The sequence below is a fragment of the Dinoponera quadriceps genome, unplaced genomic scaffold (genome assembly GCF_001313825.1).
Source record: "Dinoponera quadriceps isolate SergipeBrazil2010 unplaced genomic scaffold, ASM131382v1 scaffold566, whole genome shotgun sequence".
Lineage (NCBI taxonomy): Eukaryota > Metazoa > Arthropoda > Insecta > Hymenoptera > Formicidae > Dinoponera > Dinoponera quadriceps.
Genome location: NW_014555972.1, coordinates 4,626,672 through 4,648,857, shown reverse-complemented (window position 1 = coordinate 4,648,857; position 22,186 = coordinate 4,626,672). Strand labels below are relative to the sequence as shown.

General features: G+C 31.6%; 4 protein-coding genes across 17 annotated transcripts; 1 reads left to right on the top strand and 3 right to left on the bottom strand.

Moving 5' to 3' along the window:
* Window positions 1–26: 26 nt before the first annotated feature.
* On the bottom strand, window positions 27–2,642 carry LOC106746364 (multiple inositol polyphosphate phosphatase 1-like). 3 transcript variants are annotated; one of them, XM_014622911.1, is made up of 9 exons: window positions 2,397–2,637; window positions 2,022–2,246; window positions 1,612–1,922; window positions 1,419–1,544; window positions 1,142–1,286; window positions 943–1,043; window positions 692–801; window positions 423–620; window positions 27–340 (listed from the first exon to the last, which is right to left on the bottom strand). In XM_014622911.1, the coding sequence occupies exons 2-9, from the start codon at window positions 2,182–2,184 to the stop codon at window positions 166–168; spliced, it is 1,329 nt and encodes a 442-aa protein (XP_014478397.1). In that variant the 5' UTR covers window positions 2,185–2,246; window positions 2,397–2,637; the 3' UTR covers window positions 27–165. The 3 variants fall into 3 exon arrangements, with proteins under 3 accessions (XP_014478397.1, XP_014478399.1, XP_014478398.1); XM_014622913.1 differs by having other exon boundaries at window positions 2,022–2,081; window positions 2,397–2,635; XM_014622912.1 differs by lacking the exon at window positions 1,419–1,544 and having other exon boundaries at window positions 2,397–2,642.
* Window positions 2,643–2,955: 313 nt separating this feature from the next.
* On the bottom strand, window positions 2,956–12,139 carry LOC106746390 (protein asteroid-like). 5 transcript variants are annotated; one of them, XM_014622962.1, is made up of 4 exons: window positions 11,536–12,127; window positions 11,114–11,204; window positions 9,106–9,234; window positions 6,548–9,032 (listed from the first exon to the last, which is right to left on the bottom strand). In XM_014622962.1, exon 4 carries the CDS (start codon window positions 8,974–8,976, stop codon window positions 6,742–6,744), a length of 2,235 nt encoding a protein of 744 aa, XP_014478448.1. In that variant the 5' UTR covers window positions 8,977–9,032; window positions 9,106–9,234; window positions 11,114–11,204; window positions 11,536–12,127; the 3' UTR covers window positions 6,548–6,741. The 5 variants fall into 5 exon arrangements, with proteins under 5 accessions (XP_014478452.1, XP_014478448.1, XP_014478450.1 ...); XM_014622964.1 differs by lacking the exon at window positions 9,106–9,234; XM_014622963.1 differs by lacking the exon at window positions 11,114–11,204.
* Window positions 12,140–12,858: 719 nt separating this feature from the next.
* LOC106746284 (ankyrin repeat domain-containing protein 13D) lies at window positions 12,859–17,991 on the top strand. 2 transcript variants are annotated; one of them, XM_014622695.1, is made up of 13 exons: window positions 12,859–13,079; window positions 13,811–13,946; window positions 14,106–14,230; window positions 14,449–14,494; window positions 14,669–14,812; window positions 15,655–15,835; window positions 15,928–16,153; window positions 16,245–16,373; window positions 16,534–16,684; window positions 16,789–16,950; window positions 17,028–17,128; window positions 17,214–17,302; window positions 17,618–17,991. In XM_014622695.1, exons 1-13 carry the CDS (start codon window positions 12,981–12,983, stop codon window positions 17,853–17,855), a joined length of 1,827 nt encoding a protein of 608 aa, XP_014478181.1. In that variant the 5' UTR covers window positions 12,859–12,980; the 3' UTR covers window positions 17,856–17,991. The 2 variants fall into 2 exon arrangements, with proteins under 2 accessions (XP_014478181.1, XP_014478179.1); XM_014622693.1 differs by having other exon boundaries at window positions 15,928–16,156.
* A 1,059-nt stretch (window positions 17,992–19,050) lies between these two features.
* On the bottom strand, window positions 19,051–21,522 carry LOC106746285 (protein lin-37 homolog). 7 transcript variants are annotated; one of them, XM_014622700.1, is made up of 8 exons: window positions 21,418–21,522; window positions 21,189–21,332; window positions 20,992–21,078; window positions 20,720–20,858; window positions 20,422–20,625; window positions 19,890–20,073; window positions 19,527–19,675; window positions 19,051–19,388 (listed from the first exon to the last, which is right to left on the bottom strand). In XM_014622700.1, exons 3-8 carry the CDS (start codon window positions 21,065–21,067, stop codon window positions 19,367–19,369), a joined length of 774 nt encoding a protein of 257 aa, XP_014478186.1. In that variant the 5' UTR covers window positions 21,068–21,078; window positions 21,189–21,332; window positions 21,418–21,522; the 3' UTR covers window positions 19,051–19,366. The 7 variants fall into 7 exon arrangements, with proteins under 7 accessions (XP_014478186.1, XP_014478183.1, XP_014478184.1 ...); XM_014622697.1 differs by having other exon boundaries at window positions 20,992–21,067; XM_014622698.1 differs by having other exon boundaries at window positions 21,233–21,332.
* Window positions 21,523–22,186: the final 664 nt, after the last annotated feature.

The window sequence follows — 22,186 nt, the reverse complement described above, 5'->3', positions numbered from 1 at the left end:
ATTTATGTTATACACTTACATATATATCACAATTTCTAAATAATATTTAATATATTATTTCCTCAAACAGAATGTATTCTGTTGAAAATGTATAATGATCTTAAATCTAGTAAGCAATACAGCATACATGAATGTACAAAATTTGTCACAGGAGTATTTCTTAATTCAATTTTCTTGTGTTGACACATGGCACATAGCATCAAATTGACATTCCTCATCGCTATCAGGATATGCCATCTTCATAGTAGCCATTGGGCATGGCATGTCACTTGGGCAGTTTGGCAAATACAACGGTCGTTCTTGAAACATGAATAAAATACTGAGACCTTGAGATGTGCAACTACAAAAAGGAAGGGCGAAATCAGATAATTATATATGAAAATACATGTGACTTGGCACATAATTTCAAGATAGAAGCGTACTCATATAAAACGAATGCGATGTTGGATGCAAATACATCAATAATACTACTTTTCCATTCTCTCTTATCATTCTCGTGCGATGCAAAAGAATCGTGCATCAAAGGATGTGTATCTTTAGCCACTCCAAGCAAAGCCAATAACTTGAGAATTGTTCCAGAATGTGTAAAATAAGCTGTTGTTATTGGGCTTTCCTTGGACCTGTAAAATAAACCATATTCTTTGAATGTTTTTGCAAAAGCAAAATCGAATTTATCATTTAAGTAACATACGCGAAAAAGTCGAACATGTCTTTTAAGGCAGAACATGCTTGCTCATAAGTCAACCGATATCCATATCCATCGATCCAATAATATTCTATATCTTCTGCAAATTCAAATACCTGTAAAATATAAATTCAAAAGATTCAATGCACAAAATATTTTATTTCGGAAAAATCTTGAAATAAATGAAAATCTTCCATGTTTTAATTTGACATTTTATATGTACAGAAATCAAACGTGTAATTTCTCAAGAAACTCACCTTGAAATCATTTAAGGAAAATATCTTACACCAGGGAGATATTACATTTTGCTCCCAAGCAGTCTCAAAGGCACACATGGTATGCATTAAATGTGCACTTTCTGAAACACATAATAATTACATTTAATTAGAAATAAAAGCATCACATCGAATGAGAATCTACATGCATGTATCGAATATCTAATAATCATGTGCTGACCATAATTGACACTGTGGCCGATAAAGTTTTTAATATTATCTAACATATCAATAACAGTCTTGCTCTTCAAAAATTTTCTCTTCTCTACTATTGCATTTGGATTCTTGTCAACTTCTTGACGCCAGCGAGGACAGGCTTTGTAAAACTAAAAATATATAGAAGTAATTATCTAAAATAGCAGAAAACACACAAAAAGAAAGAGAACGTCTCTAGTAAGTCATATTTTTTTAAATGTTGAAATCTTTTAAAATTTAAAAGTATTATAAAATAAAATTACTCTTAGTATTGGGTCTCTATATACTGGTTCTGGATACAAAACGTTTTGACTACTTCGCCAACCAAATAACCCAGCAGCGAAGTGTCTTGCGCTCTCCTCTGTACGTTGAGTCAATGTGTATCTAAACTAAAACTCAACAGCTGGCAATTGAAAAACACAAATTTACATTTAATAAGTATTTAGTCACACATACTTTGTAGGTCTGATTGCTGTAGATTTCTGGCATTAGAGATGGAAATCTTGCCTGATACCTCTCCCCAAGACTGATCATTTCATTTTCTCCTTCTGTTGTTAATTTCATCATATCATTCAAAGTCAATTTTGGTCTCCATTCTTTGAACAATATTGCATCATTAGCTGACAGTCTTGTTTTACCATTTTCGTAATTTTCTAATATTATATGTTGCAATTTTGGTAATTCTTCTAGCATACGAGGTATGTACTTTTTGCCTGGATACCGAGTCCCATGCCGTAGAAGCAACCAGATTTTCTTTTCTACACAACCTGTAGTAAAAAAAAATAGAAAAGAACCATATCAATACATACACACATACACAAACGCATCCATATCAAAATGTCATAACTATTGGTCTCGGAACATACCTGAGTATTTCATCGGTGTATCATTATAATTAGCTACACATCTATATGGAGTTTTGGATCCTAATTTACATTTGTATATATTATCTTTCATGGAAGAATTGGAAGCAAGAGAAATATTTATTATACACAGTAAAACAATCTCAGCAACCAGTTTCCAAAACATTTTGTTTTTATGATAGTGCAATCATATCAGAATTTACAATCATTTTATACACATACTCCTACCTATTTGAGATGTATCCATGAGTGAATAAATAAATAATTAATGAAATAAATAAACATGTATCTATAATAAATAAGGATATCTCTGCAGAATCTGCAGAAATCTTTCATACTCTAAATTGGTTGACGTGTACAAATAAGAATTATATTTACATGTAACGAGGTAAATTGGAAAATAGTCATCCTCGAAATGATGATGATCCTCGAAATCTAAATGTTAAATATTAAATTTCCAAAACATTTGCACAGACGTAAATTGAACCGTATTAAGGCTCCGCAGGAGCTAAAATAATACAAGCAAATCCGGATTTGACTTTGGAGACCTCGGACGGCGGAAACGCGAAACATTGTATCTGTGTGTTGTGTGTGTATGTGTGTGCGTAGGTAATGATGTTATATCACTGTTTTCAAATATATAGTTCTTAATGTTGTATATAACGTTATAAAAATATAATATTATCAAGTAATTGTTCAGAAACATTTATAAAATATTATGTTAAAATGCTTATAAAATCCACATAAAATCAATGTTTCAAAAAATTAATTTAATGTATTTTACTTAGTGGGGATGAGTAAATATATGTATATAATATTGTATCATATATTGATTTTTGCTCGGTTACGCAATAGAACTTTCGATTAAAATAACTTATCTATGATATACGTTGTAATCATATTATTACAAAATTAAATTCTCTCTTTTCTATTTTATATATGCAAATGGTAAAGATATCTGTATTGTTGTAGATGTTATGGATAGCTGCAGAAGAGTTATAGATGTGTCATTTTTTTGTTGAATTAAGGACATGAAAGGAACATATAAAGAAATATTATTCCGTTGAAAAAGATTCCACCGTTTTCTATCAAGAATATTAATTTATTAAATATTTCCATTAGGGCTATTACATTTTTACACAAACTTTTCTTCATGATTTTCTTGTGCGGACTCTTGTTTTTTCTCGTACTCTGAATTTTGCTTTTTATATTTATTGACATTCGTTCGATTACTAGATAAAGATTTGAATTTTGACAGCAATATATTAAACAGACGCTTTAGACTTGGAGAATTATGTAAAATCGAATTTATGTAAGCTTCAACATTTTCACGCTTCTTAAAATTGTTACATAGATTATATAACAATGTACCATTGAACAATTTCTCGATATTGAACGGTCTATATGGATATCCTAATAATGCATTTAAATGCATACTAAAATTCAAGCAATGTTGAAATTCCGAAAAACCGTGCGTGATTGTAACATTAAATTTATTTGGTCGCAAATACAGTTCATCGTCTATTTCGAAATTAGAAATAAAGAAAGAACCTGCAATCATACAATCATCCGCGCTGACTGCGTAAATCGCATCTAAGATTGTAAGATTCATTGAATACTCTAGTCGGTAGTTTCTAATTTTTCTTGCAGACTGAATATTTTGTATAGTTTCACCGAATTTTTGTTGAAAAATGTGTAAATTTCTATAAACGCCTATATTCAAATCTATTATATCATATAGCATAGCAAGTAATAAGGAATATATATGGTACATAAGCTTTGGTCGTTCTTTTTGTTGATCTATCCAGTATTTCATGGCCGCAACATATAACTTCCACGCTGATGGAAAATCATTCATACAATTTTCACCGGTAACTCCCAGAGCAGTGTTCAAAATTTCTCTTCTAATCGTAATCGGTATATTTCTCAAGTTAGACAGAGAGGGAAGTTTATCACCAAACATATCATCATTGCCTTCCAAACAATAATACTTTATTCTCGTATTTTCACCCCTGGCTATAAACTTCATACTAGTTTTCTCTTTGTCTATTTCTGACATCAGCAGCCGGTATATAACATTTAAAATTTGCAAACTTGCAATGCCAGACGATTCGTAATTGTAATCTTCAACTAGTACAGAGAAAATAAACCACTTCCGTGTTATTAAATTAATGAAATAACCTGGATATCTGCACATCTTGAAATCTTTAATAAACCATTCAGGCAAGTTATTAACAAGTGATTCATTAGAAACCAATCCTATTTCTTTAAGTATATTTGTGGCTTCCTGCTCGGCTATTCCTTCTCTGTGACTTATGTTTGTTACATATGCCGTTTCCTCAATATATATCAATTCATCTATATTGTCTTCAAATTTGTATGGCTTGGATGTATCCTGCATGTGTTTTTCTGAGAATTTCTCTGCAGATACATCCAGTATAGCCAGCAAACTCAGCGGCACGTCAGTATAACTATTTATCATTGTTTCTATTATATTTAACACATATTGTCGTTTTTCTTTTGGTACTCTACTTAATATTTCTATTACAGCTTGGTTTAAACTGTATCTTCGCAACCAATTAAATGTGGCATCAATACGACGTAATTGTTCGTTGAACATTTTCTGCTCTACTGGTGGCAATTTTAAATGACGAAAAAAGTTGTTAAATGTACGTTGTTCCACATAGTCATTTCCTAATAATACTGATGCCAATGGTAATAAGGATTGATTGAGTCCGTTATAGAAATGGAAAAGTTTCTCGACTTTATAAATCTTGCAACGTTTCGCATAACCGTCGTCTGCTGAATTACGAACAATATCATTTTGCAATGTATAAGTTGGTATGTACAATGATCCGGATATATAGAAATCAGAATCATTACTCAATACAGGACACTTCAGTATACGTGCTATCGCAGCTATAGTATCATCTGCTTCAAATATACATTTTGCATACTTAATTTTTTTTTTTCTCAGGACATTCTTAAAAACTTCCGTCAAATGTAAAGAAAATAATTCCGGTTGCTGTTTAAAAGATGGTTTATCATATGTATAACATGATGCTAATCGTATCTTCTCTCTAGCTCGAATTATTTTTGTCTTGAGTTTCTTATCTTCGTCGCCCCCATCAAATAATACTAATGGAATGACTTTGCACTTCAAAAGTTCGTCAAAAAATTCCGATACACATGATGCAAATTTATCATAATCTCCACCAAAAGTGAAATTATAGTTTGTATAGAATTTGTGCATATGTATGATATTGTAGCCATCAATTACCAAAAAAGTATTATGCAGTTCATAATTTACGAGAAGATGTTCAGAATTAATGGAGATAAATTTTGTTAAGTTAGTAATCCCCATTCTTTAAGTTGACCTTCCGAGATATTGTTCAATTTATATTTGCTTGTATTAGAAGTTCCTGTAAAATATCACTATTTTTAATTTCTAAGATGTATTTTCTTTATATGTAATATTTTTTTATTTATTAACCCTTCGACTGCGGGATTACGGGATAGACCCGGTGAGCTATATTTGAAGAGCTGTAGTGAAGAAAAATGGGTGATCTATGAATTTTGCCCACTCCTGAAAAATCGTTAAAGAATCGTTCTATCCGTTAGACGTGATGAGAATCTGATAAGCCGATATGTGTTTGAAAGCCACCCAAATTTGGCGTAGGGTCAGTTAGACCATAATGTGCAGTCGGCGTATAACTTGACGCCACAAATTATTTTTTGCTGAAAATTTGTATATGAATATAAGTAAATATTGTAAACGTATTTTTTTTTTTTAATAATAGCGTTATGTTAGATTCAGGTAGCGTTTAACCTATGTATTTTGTTACGTTAATTTTCGTAAAATTCTGTTACGGTTATTTATTCATCAGTAAAGTAAAAGGAAAGCGTCCGGACATTTTTATAAGTGTACCGAGTCGATTACGAGTGTCATTTTGTATATATTGGTTTACTTCTATATAAACCGCAATAATTTTTATCATGCGATTTTCTTGGTCCTGACGTCATCAAATAAGGATAGTCATAGCGAGGACACAGGAGCCTTAATATATCCCTTTTAAAGTTTTTATTACAAATCGCAGAAAGTGTAGTACAGAAGGTAGTAGTATAATTATACTATAATAAGATTATTATACGTAGACATACGAAATATTTAAAAATAATTTGCAAGATAAACATTTCCCTGACTTTTATATTTCTTCTAATTCGAAGTTTTTTTTTTAGTTTCGATATCAGTATCGGTAATGATATTGATATTTACAAGTAGTTTGATTTCTAATTCGACCGAACAATGGTACTCAATCGATTAATAAAAAAAAAAAAAAATCTCCCAGCCTCAAATCGAATTTATGCTCGTTGTCTCAGCATTGATCAGATTAGACCAAAAGATCTTAAAATATAATCGCATAATTTCTCATAAAATTAACGTTAAATAAAAATAAAAAAATATCTACGCGTACTTCATTGTAATGCTAATATTTAATAATTTTAGTAATTAAAGTTTTTCATTTTACACAAAATATGTATTAATAATTCAGATGTTTAAATTTTATTGACATAAAAATCTGAAAAAAATATATTGTTCACAATCCCATTGTATCTTAATCGTTAATATATTATAAAAATATAAAAATTTATAATATAAAAATTAATATATAATATATAATTATAAATTCAGTAAAATATTTCCATCGGGGCTGTCACATTTCTACGCAGACTTTTCTAGATGATTTTCTTGTGCAGACTCTTGTTTTTTTTCGTATTCTGGATTTTGTTTTTCATATTTACTGACATTCACCTGCATCGCCCACTTACTAGATAAAGACTTGAATTTTAACAGCAATATATTGAACAGACGCTCTAGACTTGGAGAATTATGTAAAACCGAATTTATATAAGCTTCAACATTTTCATGTCTCTTAAAATTATTACACAGATTATATAACAATACACCACTGTACAATTTCAAGATCTTCATAGGTCTATATGGGCATCCTAATAATGCATTTAAATCCATACTAAATTTCAAACAATGTTGAAACTCCGTCAAACTGTGCACGATCGTAACATTAACTTTCTCTGGTTGCGAATACAGTTCATCGTCTATTTCGAAATTAGATATAAAGAACGGAGCTGCGATCAAACAATCATCCGCGCTAACTGCGTAAATCGCATCTAAGATTGTAAGATTCATTGAATACTCTAGTCGATAGTTTTTAATTTTTCTTGCAGACTGAATATTTTGTATGGTTTCATCGAATTTTTGTTGAAAAGTGTCTAAATTTCTATAAACGCCTACATTTAAATCTATTATATTATATAGCATAGCAAGTAATAAGGAATATATATGGTACATAAGCTTTGGTTGTTCTTGCTGTTGATCTATCCAGTACTTCATGGTCGCTACATATAACATCCACGCTGATGGAAAATCATTCATACAATTTTGACTGGTAACTCCCAAAGTAGTGTTCAAGATTTCTTTTCTAATCGTAATCGGTATCTTTCTCAAGTTAGACAGAGAGGGAAGTTTATCACCAAACATATCATCGTTGTATTCCAAACAATCATATTTTATTCTCACATTTTCACCCCTGGCTATAAACTTCATGCTGGTTTTCTCTTTGTCTATTCCTGACATCAGCAGCCGGTATATAACATTTAAAATTTGCAAACTTGCAATGCCAGACGATCTACAAGTATAATCTTCAATCCCTGCAGTGAAAATATACAATTTCCGTATTATTAAATTAATGAAGTAACTTGGATATCTGTCCATCATGAATTCTTTAATAAACCACTCAGGCAAGTTGTTAATAAGTGATTCATTAGAAACCAATCCTATTTTCTCAAGTATGTTGCTTGCTTGTTGCTCGTCTATTTCTTCTGTGTCACTTATGTTTGTTTCATATGCCTCTTCCTCAATATATATCAATTTATCTATATCACCTTCAAATTTATATGGCTTGGATGTATCCTGCACGTGTTTTTCTGAGAATTTCTCTGCAGGTATACCCAATATAGCCAGCAAACTCAGCGGCACGTCAGTATAATTATTTATCATCGTTTCTATTATATTTAACACATATTGTCGTTTTTCTTTTGGTAGTCTACTTAGTATTTCTATTATAGCTTGGCTTAAACTGTACCTTCGCAACCAATTAAATGTGGCATCAATACGACGTAATCGTTCGTTGAACATTTTCCGCTCTGCTGGTGGCAATTTTAAATGACGGAAAAAGTTGTTAAATGTACGTTGTTCCACATAGTCATTTCCTAATAATACTGATGCCAATGGTAATAAGGATTGATTAAGTCCGTTATAAAAATGGAAAAGATTCTCGACATGATAAACCTTGCAATGTTTCATATAACCATTGTCTGCTGAATTACGCACAATATCATTTTGCAATGTATTAATTGGTATATACAATGATCCAGATATATAGAAATCAGAATCATAACTCAATATAGGACACTTGAGAATACGTGCTATTGCAACTATAGTATCATCTGCTTCAAATATACATTTTGCATACCTAATGCCTTTTTCTTCCATGACTTCCTGAAAAATCTTCTTCTTATATGGAGTAAATAATTTCTTTTGCTGCTGAACAGATGGTGTACCATATGTATAACATGATGTTAATCGTATCTTCTTACTAGTTCGAATTATTTTTGTCTTGAGTTTTTTGTCTTCAGTGGCTCCATCAAATAATACTAATGGAGTGACATTGCACTTCAAAAGTTCGTCAAAAAATTCCGATACACATTGTGCAAATTTACCATAATCTACACCAAAAGCGTTATTACAACTTGCATCGTACAAATGGCTTACTAAAGTAGCGCCATCAATTACTAGATAAGTATCATGTAGTTTATAATTTACAAGAAAATGTTCAGAATAATTTGAGATAAATGTTGTGAGGCCAGGAATCCCCATCCTTTAAGTTGACTCTCCGAGATTGTTCAATTTGTATTTGTTTGAATTAGAGGTTCCTGTAAAATATCAATATTTTTAATATTTCTAAAATATATTTTACTTCCTTATGTATAATCGTCTTCCGTTTACCTTTTCACCGTTTTAAAATAGCTAGGCGTAACATTAAAACTTCATTTTAATGTTAATAATTCAAGCTCGTTATTTTACACGTAATATATATTAATAATTCAGATGTATGGATTTTATTAACATAAAAATCTGAAAGAAATAAATTGTTCATAACTCCATTGAATTTTAATTGTTAATGTACGAGTCAGTTAAAATAATATTATTAGCATTAGTCGATCTTAAAATAAATCTAATACACATGATTGCTATAAGAAATATTGGCTTACTGGCCGCGCTCGGCAGAAAAAGCAGCTTAATAAGCGCTTTGCGCTGTGCTGTCAACGGTTTTGTAGCTCTTATAAGATTTTCTGCCGAACGACATCAGCAGTTTACACTTTTGAAATATGTTTGCTAAACGATCGCTATTTTTTTCCAGCAGCCTTTTGAGGCCAGTTTCATAATCTCCGGTTAACTTAACCAACCAGTTAAGTGTAAACCGTAATCAGTTATTTCGGGTCAATTATGCTTAACGACAAATACATTTGATCAATTCCAATGGAATTAATCAGTGGATTAATTTAATCGGAAGTTGTGTATCTGGTCCTTAATAAGTTGGACCGCTTAGTAAACATATTGGATCAGCGTAAATTGCTAAATGTTGTTTAGCAGAAAGTCTTGTAACGATTGCAGCGAAAAGCGCTTACCAGCTGCTTTTTCTGCTGAATGCAGCTATTGAAATCATCCATTTTTCAATTTTAATCATTGGCATTCCGGTACGCTAAAGACATATAGACATATAGACACTTCGTTTTTTTATAATTTTACATCAGCAAAATCCAAGTATTTGAATTATATTTATATATATTTTATGGAAAAAGAGCGCGAGCGTGGCAGATAGCGCACCCGGTCTTGCTATGCCAGAAGTCAAGTGTTCGATTCCCTGCAGAGCCAAAAATTTTTACACGCCGTGTCATCTCTCGAAAGGCANGGGGGGGGGGGGGGGGGGAGTATCCTTACCAAGAAAACTTTTTTACCAAAAATTTGTCGTTCGGAATCAGCGTTAAACTGTAGGTCCAATATTCCTTTCAGTAAGCAAGAAATCGTTAACACAACGTTATTATAATAATATTTTATAACATGCAACGTCTTCAAATATGTAGTTCTTATGTTGTATACAACTGTTGACGATATTTGACTAAAACATTAAAAATAATGTTTCTATACTATAATTTTAATATTTAAAAATAAAATATTATTATGTAACAGCTTAAAAACGTTTATAAAATATTATGTCAAAATGTTTATATAATCCACATAAAATAAATGTTAAAAAAAATTAATTTAATGTTTCTTGCTGTTACTAGGTTATATATAATCAGCATGCACATTGCAGGTAAATGAGAGAGAAATCATCACACCTGGCCACAGGCATGGGACTGAGAAGGGGAAGGATGGAAAGAGAAATGTGTTAGTTATTCGAGTTATAATGAAGTGTATGTAGCTATTTTTCCATATATAATGAAGTACATGTAGCCTTTTTTCCATTATAATAAAGTGCATATAGGTATTTTTCCATTTTTAGTGAACAATAAATTTCACGATTGTTTAGTTGCGCGACTGCTCATATCTTAAGATCTTTTTGATCTAATTTGATTAATGCTGAGATAGAAAACATAAATCCGATAAGTCTAGGGAATTTTTTAAAAATGAACGTAGCACCATTGTTCGGTCGAATTAAAAATACGATTACTTATCGTAAATATATTTTTATTCCGATACTTATATCACTAATGATATCGATATTCTTGATTATATATTAGATATTGATTATTAGATATTCATTTCAGTAACAATACCGATTTTCATGATATCATAACATCCCTACCTGCAAAGTGTGGTCCTAATTAATTATTTTTTTAAACAATGCGTGTTATCATTTTGCATGTAGAAAAACTATTTTTGATACTTTCACAACAAAGATACTTTTCACGCACAAAAACACACATTTCCGACAATTCAAAATACTCACTTTCTAATAGTCCAAAGAAAAATATGCTCTTCGAACGAGCGCACTACATTCATAAGTTTTTCCGTTAGAATTATCTTTCAACCTCATCGTCCTACAGTTGCAAAACACAAGTAAAAAAAATGACCTTTTTGAGTGGAAAAAAAAACACTATCATTCGAGAGACCATCGGCTAAATTTGAACTTTTTTTTGTAACTTAAAACCTGATTTTCTAGGAATGCTATGATCACACATTAAAGTAGAATAGTTACACTTTATTATAAAATTTTGCCAACTTTTTTCCTTTCATAGTTTTTCAGATATAGAATTTCGTACAGGGCCAATATGACTTTGTTCGTGATGCGAACAACTTTTCAAAAGAGTGCAGTCGAATGGTTAATGACGCAATGTTGAGTTTGTATTTATTTGTGATTAAAAATCTTACCTCTCAACGTATGTTTCGAAGAACGCGTTAAAAAAAAGGCCGAAATAGAAAGAATATTCTCGACTCAGCTATAGCAGAAAATTCGCAGTTGAAGTTGATTGGTTTTCCGAATAAAGGATGGTGGTGACTTCAGTCCAACTGTTGGATCATCTATCACATAGTCCCTAGTTACGCTGCGCAATTTCCAGTCTCTGGATGATTTCCTCGTCTTTTTGATAAAGTAACTTTCAATTCCAGCCGATTCTGTTGTTTTATCAGCTCAACCACGTCCAAGCGCTTGATTACTTCTCTGCTACGAAGTTCTTCATTCACATTCTGTCATTCTCTTTGATATCTATTGCGTCCGCATAATAGCGCGGGATGTCAGTGAAAGCCGACTTTGAATAACTTTTTCACACCATGTATGCAAAACTAACGAAGGTATTATATTAATTGTGCAATTATTCGTCACACGATAAAAACGCAGTATGACTAACTGACTTCGTATCATAAACTTTATAGATGTGGACTGACAAGAATGTTGCGACCTCGAGCTCGCGCTAACACTGTTTTCCCCCTCTCACAACGTTACACATGCAACCCTTCTGCCTATCACGCAACGATATTTTGCGCATGTCACACCGATAGAGAGAACGTCTCTGTTTATGTAGGGGAAAAACCATATTATGTCCAGACCGGATGTTGAGGAGTGGGGGCCAAGGTTAACGTAAAAAATGATGCACTTTGTTTCGTGCACCTTACTACGGGTGTACGATTCGGAGAACAGCACGAATTCGTATTTTCGTTTATTATAAATTTGTAGAGCTTCAATTGCACAATTCAGTTCGATAGAAGGCTAAGTATTTTTGTAGAAGAGATTAAAAAGTAGTTTAACAAACGAATATGATTTTTTCGAGTCGATATGATATTAAGTGTAGGTACAACGGAAAGTGTATCCAAATGGCATTTCGATACGTTCGACGTTCGGTTCTTACCGGATCTTAAAGGAAGAATATGATTGGTCTGTACTGTACTTTGAAGCATTTGCAACGGACCATTAACGTATCAGACTATGAATTAGGAAAGCGTAGTTTACAATGGGCAGTAGAGGTATGTTCGTAAGAAGTAGGAATGAGAAATTGAACCAATCATATTCGAATGTAAGGAGAATAATCGACTATGATTGGTTAATTTCTTACTCGTACTTTTTATTCCTACTGCCTGTTGTAGACCACGATTTATAAATTTCCAGCACTGGTGATAAATATTAGAACGCAGCTCATGACTGTGGTATCTTCGAACCAGCGCGCAATGTGTGCCACCTAAGTGTCGCACACCCAACGGCCGATAGTCGTCACTCGCTTAATATCATGTATCCCGCTGTCAAAATTTCGTATCGTGCGTTTGGCTTGTGGTATTTGTTACAATAAGCCTGTTGTATGTGACGTCAATCAAATTTTGTAGAAATGGTGAATATAGATACCATACGAAAAAATTATCCACTGCACTGGCTCGTTTGGCATAACAGCTATGTAGAACTCGACAAGGAACTATCCACAAATCAGGTTTGCGTTCTGTTATAACAAGCTTATTTCATTCAATATTAATTAGATTCCTGTCTGTATGAAACCATACACGTGTTTAACGTCAAACTAACGTTTCCTTCGCATTTACCGTATGTGATTTTACGTGTCTTTTGTGCCGACAAGTGTTGATTGGTTATCAGTGATAACAGGCCTCCTCAGATCATAATTGATACGGTACAATAACAAGTAGTTACGTAATTGTTTAATGTTAATAGATATGATATCATGTATTCCTTTGTATTATAATTTTTTGAATAATAATTTGAATAAGCTGCCATATGCTACTGCGGATTTTTAATATATTATTTTTATCACCTTTATATAATTATATATATATATATATATATATATTGTATCTAAAATTCTAAAAAAAATTATTCGAGTATATTGTTTTTATTGGTATATCATGTCCCATATAGCTAATATAAACATATTTAAATAATACATATAAGAAATCTATCATCTGTATATTATGAAAAGGAAACCTTTGATATGTAATAATTGGTAACTTCTGAAATTAGATACTGTTGAAATATAATTAAATAGCTTTAAAACTATATGTATTTATACATAATAATCTTAAATAGCATGATCAGGATATTCAAAGTATATGTTAATTTGTCTTTCTTGTGTTAATTATAAAATTTCATAATATAAAATATTAGTTATTAATATATGTTAAATTGCATTGCTATTTAAATGTTTCCCAGCATGATATAGAAAAACATGACAATCGTGGAAGGACACCATTAATGCTGGCAGTAACTTTGGGTCATACAGATTCAGCTATAGTGCTACTGCATCATGAAGCCAATGTTAATACAGAGAATACTCAAGGATGGAGTGGTAATTCTTTTTCATACTTGGTCTGTTTGTAGAATAAGTATGCAGTATATCTATGTGCACATAGAGAGTTTCTATTTTATAGTTTATTTCTTTGCAAAATGACAAATATATTTACACTGGAAGATCTATTAACTAGCAGTTTAATCCTTTTCAATATAGTTGTTCAAGAAGCAGTTGGTACAGGAAATCCTGAACTGCTGCAAATGGTGCTAGCCCGAAGAGATTACCAGAGATACTGTAATCGAGTGGCTGGTATACCAGAATTGCTCCATAAACTTAAACAAGTGAGTTATCATTATTTGTGTTTGATGTGAATAATTTATTTTCATTCATTCATATATATCTTGATAGAAGAGGAATTTTGTTCTACAACTTCCATATAGCTAATGTTAACTTATGTGTTTCTTGCATATGGATGTTGCGTTATAAGCTGATAATATTAATTTTTCTTTATATTCTTTATTGTTAACCTAATAGTCTTACTAATAGAAGTTCTTTTCAGGCGCCTGATTTTTATGTAGAAATGAAATGGGAATTTACAAGTTGGGGTAAGGATTGGAGATTTACATAATATCTGTTTTTAAATGTATTTTATTAAATCTGCTGCGTCATTAGTTTAATTCTCAATTCACGTTGACTTTAATATTTTAACTTCAAAATATATATTTATCAATTCTTTAATAACACACATGTGATTAACTGTCATTGTTTCTGTTGACCAGTTCCACTCGCATCTCGGATGTGTCCAAGTGATACCTACAAAGTTTACAAGCAAGGTAGTAATGTGAGGATTGACACTACTCTATTAGGTTTCGATCATGCAAATTGGCAACGTGGAAATCGTAGTTATGTCTTCAAAGGACAAAGTAAGTATAGATATCTTTAATAAATACCTTAATATATATATATATATATATATACACGCACACACACACACATTTGTGCATGATTATCCTATAACTTTGTTTTAATTATAATTAATTATTATGTCTTGAAATTGTACGATTGTTTGTTACTAAATTCTGTACTAATACATTAATGCAAGCTGCATCAAATCCACCTGTGGCAATTAGATGCGAACGCAGTTATGTGTTCAGTATGGGTGGCCATCATACAGGTGATACAATTTGAACTTTTAATTTATCTACCGTATTGCTAGAACTTAGTGGACATTTTAGTATGCATAATATGGGATAATTAATATTAATATTTTTTTTAATGCATTCTTAGTAGGTAGAATATTTTATAATATCATTGCTTCTCTTATTTCTCCCTATTAGTTTATATAAATTGCAGCTGAACTGTTAGTAAACTGACAAATAATTAAGAAACAGTATACATATATAGTGTCTCTTAATTGTTATATATGTAACTTATATCAAATATATATGTATATTTGTATAAAATGCAACATTGTAATGCAACAATAAGGCTTGCTTTTCTTAGAATTTATAAATATTAGTTACATTTAGTATGATATATATGAACATAGACGATTGATAATTATACAAACACATAATTTAGCTAGTAATTAATATATGAATAAACATATTTTTCTCAACAATAAATTTGTACAAATAAAAATTATGATTTTTATATTCTACTTATTTTTATGAAATTCATATATATATATATATATATATATATATATATATATATTTTTTTTTTTTTTACTTTTATAAAAATAATAATAACATTATTTTTATAGACGACGGAGCGACGATGATGGAAGTAGACCATGAGACAAGAAAAGTGTACGTTGAACATATGAAACTTATAGGAGATGATAATATACAATTAATGGAACCTTCTGAGGAAGGCGTGATAGCTCGTCTTACCAATCCTATAGTTACAACATACATAGACACGGATAAAATTAGTTTTGAACGGTAACTATATCTATTACTGCTATAATATAGTTAATAACAATCGACTGCATTCCAATATTATTTTTATTTCACTATTACTTTTATTGAATTAGCAATAAAGCAGGTCTATGGGGATGGCGTTCTGACAAAAGTGAGATAATAAATGGTCACGAATGTAAAGTTTTTAGTGCGAGCAACGTGGAATTAATAACTAAAACTCGGTTAGAACACTTATCCGAAGCGGATAAAGCAAGGGCTCGAGCACCAAAAACGCCTTTACAGTCGTTTCTTGGTATCGCAGAGCAGCAGCAAGAGAACTGCAGTGCTGTCACCACTAGTAGTGTAATTTTCTTTCTCATAGCAATTTCTGACTAAACCGGTTGCTTTTGTTTGAAACTTTAAAACGTATTAATTAAGTTGTATATTTCAGGAAGAATATAATAACATAGGTAATCCTTCCAACATCACTGCTGAGGAATACTTCGATTCCAATATTGATTTAAATGGAAGGGACATAGGTAGACCCAAGGAAGTTAATACAAAAATACAGAAATTTAAGGTATTATAAATTGTTGTTTATAGTCCGACAATCAATTAAATCGACGATTATAATGATACATTTCATACTATAAGTTTCCATAAGTTGTTCACATGTCTTTAGTGTATAAATATATTTGTAACGTTATACTAACTCGACTTTTTTTTTTTTAATTTTAAAGGCAACTTTATGGTTAAGCGAGGAATATCCGTTAAGTCTTCAAGAACAAATAATGCCAATTGTAGATTTGATGGCTATATCTAGTTCACATTTTGCAAAATTAAAAGATTTTATTCAAATGCAACTTCCAGCCGGTTTTCCCGTTAAAATTGGTAAGTCCTTGGTACAAATGGAATGAGTATATACATCGTAGTATCTAATATGTATGCTAATTGAACTAATTAAAACGATTATTAACAATCATTTTTTCCCCTAGAAATTCCATTATTCCATATTCTCAACGCCAGGATAACTTTTGGTAATATATTCGGCTTAGATCAAGAAGTGCCCCATGTAGGTCACTTGCAAGAAACTAATCGTATAACTTGTTTAGTTGACGATATTTGTTTTGAAGCCCCCAGTGGATATGTCAAATTAGGTAACTTTCATTTTACACTTGTGCATATATTCCACAATTAGTATGCGACTTGGTTTAATTTAATTGGTTGAATATAGGTGCGGAAGTTAGGACACAATTTAGTATCGAAGAAGAGGACGATTTGTTACAGTTCGCTATTCAGCAAAGTCTTTTGGAAGCCGGCAGCGAACGTGATGAGGTACTGTACACTCAATACGCATATATATATATATATATAGTATACCATATATATAATTATTGTCTATTTTTTATTTTGTACAAAGGTTGATATATGGGAAGCGTTAAAAGCTCAAAAGCCATCCAGACCAACTACACCTAATATGAGCTCTGAAGAGGAAAGGCAACTTCAGAGGTATATTGATAAATGCGTATAGAAGAGAATCAGTATTATCCTGATTTTCTATTTTATTATTCCTGTGTCGTTTTTTAGTTAAATTTATATAATTAATTTTGCATGTGTTTTACTGCTACAATTCATGCTTAGGCAGGTGGGTGATTATTATAAATATTAACTGCCGGTCAATTAGAATCAGGGCAAGACTTGTTTGTGCATTCTTGTATATAATGAACATTATTTACTTTATTACTCAGATTATCATATAAATATATCTCGTGGAAATATTTGAAAGCAATGATACTTAAATGATACGTTTTCTTTTTAATATAGGGCAATTCAAGCTAGTTTAGTCCTATATCAAGAAACTACAGCAGGATCGGCTGAAGGTACTGCGAATTCGGCTACTGTAAACGAGAATGAAGATAGTGATTCTCTTGAAGGCGCAGCGGAACAATTGAGACTAGCGTTAAAACTTTCCGAGCAGCAGCAAATAGAAGAAGAGCAACGGCGATTGCTGGAAGAGGAAACGTTCCGCCAAGTGTTGGAGCTGTCTTTAACAGACAAGTAAACTTCCAGATAGATAGATAGATAGAGAGAGAGAGAGAGAGAGAGAGAGAGTGCGCGTGTGTGTATGCGTGTGTGTGTGTGTGTGCGCGCGCGTATGTGTGTGAAATAGCAATGGCAAATAAATTCATTGAAGTATACTTGAAGAGAAACATGAAAATCTCTCAGTCGCATCAAAATGAGACTGTGCAAAAAATCATTTCCTACAATTCATAGAATGCAAAGTGCATTAAGAGGTAATAATGTTGCTTATAATAAACATTTATTATCGAAGTATACAGTTACATGATACAAGTCAAAAGATAGAAAAGAAAAATAGTACAGTAGTAGTTGAACGAGCGGAATATATATTTAAATTATGTTATTTATTTCTTAGTTACATTTTATATGAGACAAAATTCTTTAATAATGTAGACATCCCAGCAAGTATATAAATATAAAAAAGAAGTCTTGAAAATTACAATTGCTCTTTTAAAAGAAATGCGTTTACAATCGACAAACAATCAAACAGTGTTTGTGTGGGAATCCTATTAAATGAAAGTAAATAATGTAAGTTACGCGACTGTTAATATCTAGAATCTAGAATAAAAAGCGTGTAATTCTCAAGCCTTCAAGAATTATTCGTCTTATCCTTCCTCCTCGGTTTTCGTTTCTATAAATTTACGAGAATACACACATTAATAATTGCAATTTAAATAATGCAGGAAAGTAACCATCGTCTATAATCAAACTAAGATTTTTACCAGGATACATTTTCGTATTTATAATGAAATAATTCTGTATGAAACATTATGGATTATACATAATCTATAAGCACTTTTAAGTGTTCAATCTCTTCCCAATGTAAAATAACATAAAACATAATTTATAAGAATGTAAGATTAGCATATGTTATAATATTGTATACTGTTAATTACTCGATATCAAATAAGTANTTTTATATACGTTGTTTTGTTGATATATGCTATTGGAAGGTTATTATTATATGTCATTGATTTCTCATTAAACGTGGTATTTCGTGAAGATTACGATAATAATAATTTTCGAAACCGATGAATATGAATACAAATTCTTATGAAATACTGCGTTTCATGATAAAAGTAGACATATATACATATATATATATTACAGCGTTACTGAAACATCTATTTATCTATTTTGAGAAAAAAATTATTTCCTTGTTTGTATGTTTTATTAAAAAAAAAAAAAAAAAAAGAAATCTACAAGAATTGCAAGAATTATTTTATATTAAAGTGTGATGATTTATCGAGAGAAATATTGATTAAAAAACATGATTGCAATTTTTTTCAGCCATTATAAGAAGAAATTAAATTCATATAAGACATATATATATATACACACACAACACATATATAGTCATCTCTTTCATATATACATTCACTGATAAGCAAACGTGTAGAAAAATAGCAAATAAGAAATTACTCCTTGATAACAAAAAAAACTATCAGCAACGAGAGAATTGGCAGTTGTAAGATCGCTGCTCTTTCGTCTCTGCTATTCAAACTCTGATTGTGCCCTGAAACAAAAAACAGAGGCATCATGATGACGATATTAAAAGTAGGAATATGTCAAACCTAATAAACTATAAACTATAGCAGATCGCTATAATTTTTATGAGAAGTTTCTATAATTAATTAACATCTTTTATACAAACTTTTTAAAAATGGTGCTGAGTATATTAGCGCTTTCTATAAAACGTAGCTCATTCTTATGTGCTTGCTGATGCCACTTTTTGCGAATAGCATTCCACCGTGCAGTATGCTCCTTCATTAGTGTCTCTCGCGATTTGAGAGTATGTCCGTCCTGTAATATGTTATGTATAATTTATATTCATAATAATATATATTATTGTTAACACACAGAGAGAGAAAGAGAGAGAGAAAGAGAGAGAGAGAGAGAGAAAATATGTATGATATACATCTTTTTTTATTTTTAAAGTTTTAATACACAATGTGTTCATAGGTCTTCTTAATATAAATTTGAATTTTATACATATTTGTCTAAGTCATTGACTCACATAATCTAAGTTCAGCTCATCCTTCTCTCCGACTATAGGAGATGGAATACGATTTTTCGGTATGGCCTCCTCACAAGGCAAAGGTGGTGGCAAATAATGGACATCACTTAATTCTCCATTTGTGTCAAATATATTATTCCCCATATTAACTTCATTCACTATTTCCGGACTCGGGCTGCGTACTCTACGAGAATACGCGAAAAAATGTGTCTATTTTAAATTTTTATTCTAACCATAATCTGGCTGTAATCAAAATATTTTATATTATTTTGCTTCCTTAAAAACATCATCCAGTAAAAACGCTTGTAGTATGTTTTACTGTATAGTCCAATGATAGCTAACGTGAACTGAACGAAAGATCATGCGAAATTTTTCAGTGTGGAAAGTGTTACGGGAAACAAAAATTACCTTATAATAAAAAGATGCTAAGTAACGGATAGCATTTTTTAAATAGTACGATCAATTAAGATTCAAAAAAGAACCGAGCAAACATGAGGATGAATAATCGATAATACATATAAATGTTACTTACTTGGGAACCAAATTAGGATTCCTCGGCTGATTAGCCATCCAAGCGCGACATATAGGATAAAGTGGCGTATCTTCTTGAAACTGAGCTAAATCAACACTGCGATCGAATAATTTCATCACATATGTATGATGAAATGGCGTATCGGTTGGTACTTGACGACGACGTCTGATCTTCCGTGGTTGTTGAAAATTCATGGCTTTTGTTCTGCACATATCATGTGTGATCAATGAGAAAGTCTAATGTCATAAATTAACGAACTATCATGAAATCATGAAAATAAGCTGACAATTGAATTTACGTTTTTTTCATTTGCTGCTTATAATCGTGAGATGGGCTCTCTTCGCTCGAATCTGCCGAGGAACCTGTATCACTGTGTTGCAATAATTCCCGAAGAGCACCTTTCAATCGATCTCTCGCAACAAGCACATCGCTGTCTCCTAAGTGTACGTATAATTTATATTATAATAAAAAGATGCTAAGTAACAGATTCAAAGTCTATTAACAGAGTTATTTATTATCTAACACTATTATATGTTTCTTCTCAAGTGTTACAATACTTTCAAACATTACCTATTTCATCTTTTATTTCCACTTTTACCCGACCTGGCATTATCGGTGGTGGTTGAACATTCCTCTTCTTCCCCATCTAAAATATCGCTGTATTAAAACAATTTTCCTATTAATGTCAATACCAGTTTAATTAATTTTAAATAAATACTTAATCAACAAAGATAACCTATGTTATAATTTATGAAAAAAAGTTGCACCTTATGTAACGTATTCCCGCCACATAAGATAACTATTTAAATACCGAATTAGAGTAGCGTATGCAAATGCATACACATGAGGTTTAGATCCATCAATTTTTACTCCAACACACATCCAACGCTGAATACATCTTTCGTATATATCTGCAATTAATTATCAAATATTTCTTTACGTTAGTACGACAATAGATTTAAAACATTGCAAGCTGTCTCTCTCTTTAATCCTAACCTCTTCTCAAAATATAAACTATCCACCGTACTTCAGTCGGTATCTTCAGAGAGAAGCTTCTGCACGCACAGAGAGAGAAATCCGAGAGCGACCATCTCGTAGAGATTTCAGGGGCGCAATTACCGACGCGCCCTCTGAGAAGGTGCGTCTAAACTACGTCCGTTACATTCATTTTTGTCCGGTAAAAGCGAATAAATTCCTTTCACTTTTGCCTCGTCTTCGACAAGTATCGAGGAACGTCGCTACTAGTCGCTCCTATTAACTCACTTCGCTTCAAGCCGCCATCTTTACCGCCAAATCGTAACGCGATTAAACAATATAAGAACCTTGAAGATCAGGCTTTTTATTCTTCAGTAATGCAAAGAAACGGTTGGCCGAGTAAGTTTTCATTAAGTTTCTAATATGCTTACTGCAAAAATAAGAGAATAAGAGACAATGCTCGACGAGTATTCGGTGAATGCGATGAAAGAACGAATCAAAGTCGTATGTAGCCTGATTCAATTTCTCTATTTATCATAAAATAAAGTATATATGTATGTGTGTGTGTGTATGTATATATATAAGCATGAATATAAAAAACGTCGATGAATCAAGATTCGATCGTGAACGTTACAAAACAACACAAAGGAGAGTAAACAGGTCGATATAAGAAGAGAGTCCAAATGAACAGACAAATAAACAGCCGTTTTGTAGCACATACATTGATTTATTATACGTAGATTGTTCATATAGCTTATTGTTTTTTTTTCTTCTATTCTTTATAGCAACA

What these genes read in the sequence shown, in the direction of transcription:
- LOC106746364 (XM_014622911.1), bottom strand. Translation starts at nt 2,184, where the DNA reads ATGTTTTGGAAACTGGTTGCTGAGATTGTTTTACTGTGTATAATAAAT. An exon ending in TTTCCTTAAATGATTTCAAG is followed by an intron (nt 802 to 942) that starts GTGAGTTTCTTG and finishes TATATTTTACAG; the next exon opens with GTATTTGAATTTGCAGAAGA. An exon ending in GACATGTTCGACTTTTTCGC is followed by an intron (nt 621 to 691) that starts GTATGTTACTTA and finishes TTTATTTTACAG; the next exon opens with GTCCAAGGAAAGCCCAATAA.
- LOC106746390 (XM_014622962.1), bottom strand. Translation starts at nt 8,976, where the DNA reads ATGGGGATTCCTGGCCTCACAACATTTATCTCAAATTATTCTGAACAT.
- LOC106746284 (XM_014622693.1), top strand. Translation starts at nt 12,981, where the DNA reads ATGGTGAATATAGATACCATACGAAAAAATTATCCACTGCACTGGCTC. An exon ending in ATGGGAATTTACAAGTTGGG is followed by an intron (nt 14,495 to 14,668) that starts GTAAGGATTGGA and finishes TCTGTTGACCAG; the next exon opens with TTCCACTCGCATCTCGGATG. An exon ending in CGGTTTTCCCGTTAAAATTG is followed by an intron (nt 16,685 to 16,788) that starts GTAAGTCCTTGG and finishes TTTTTCCCCTAG; the next exon opens with AAATTCCATTATTCCATATT.
- LOC106746285 (XM_014622700.1), bottom strand. Translation starts at nt 21,067, where the DNA reads ATGGGGAAGAAGAGGAATGTTCAACCACCACCGATAATGCCAGGTCGG. An exon ending in ATGAGCTGAACTTAGATTAT is followed by an intron (nt 19,676 to 19,889) that starts GTGAGTCAATGA and finishes AACATATTACAG; the next exon opens with GACGGACATACTCTCAAATC. An exon ending in CTCAGCACCATTTTTAAAAA is followed by an intron (nt 19,389 to 19,526) that starts GTTTGTATAAAA and finishes TTTTTGTTTCAG; the next exon opens with GGCACAATCAGAGTTTGAAT.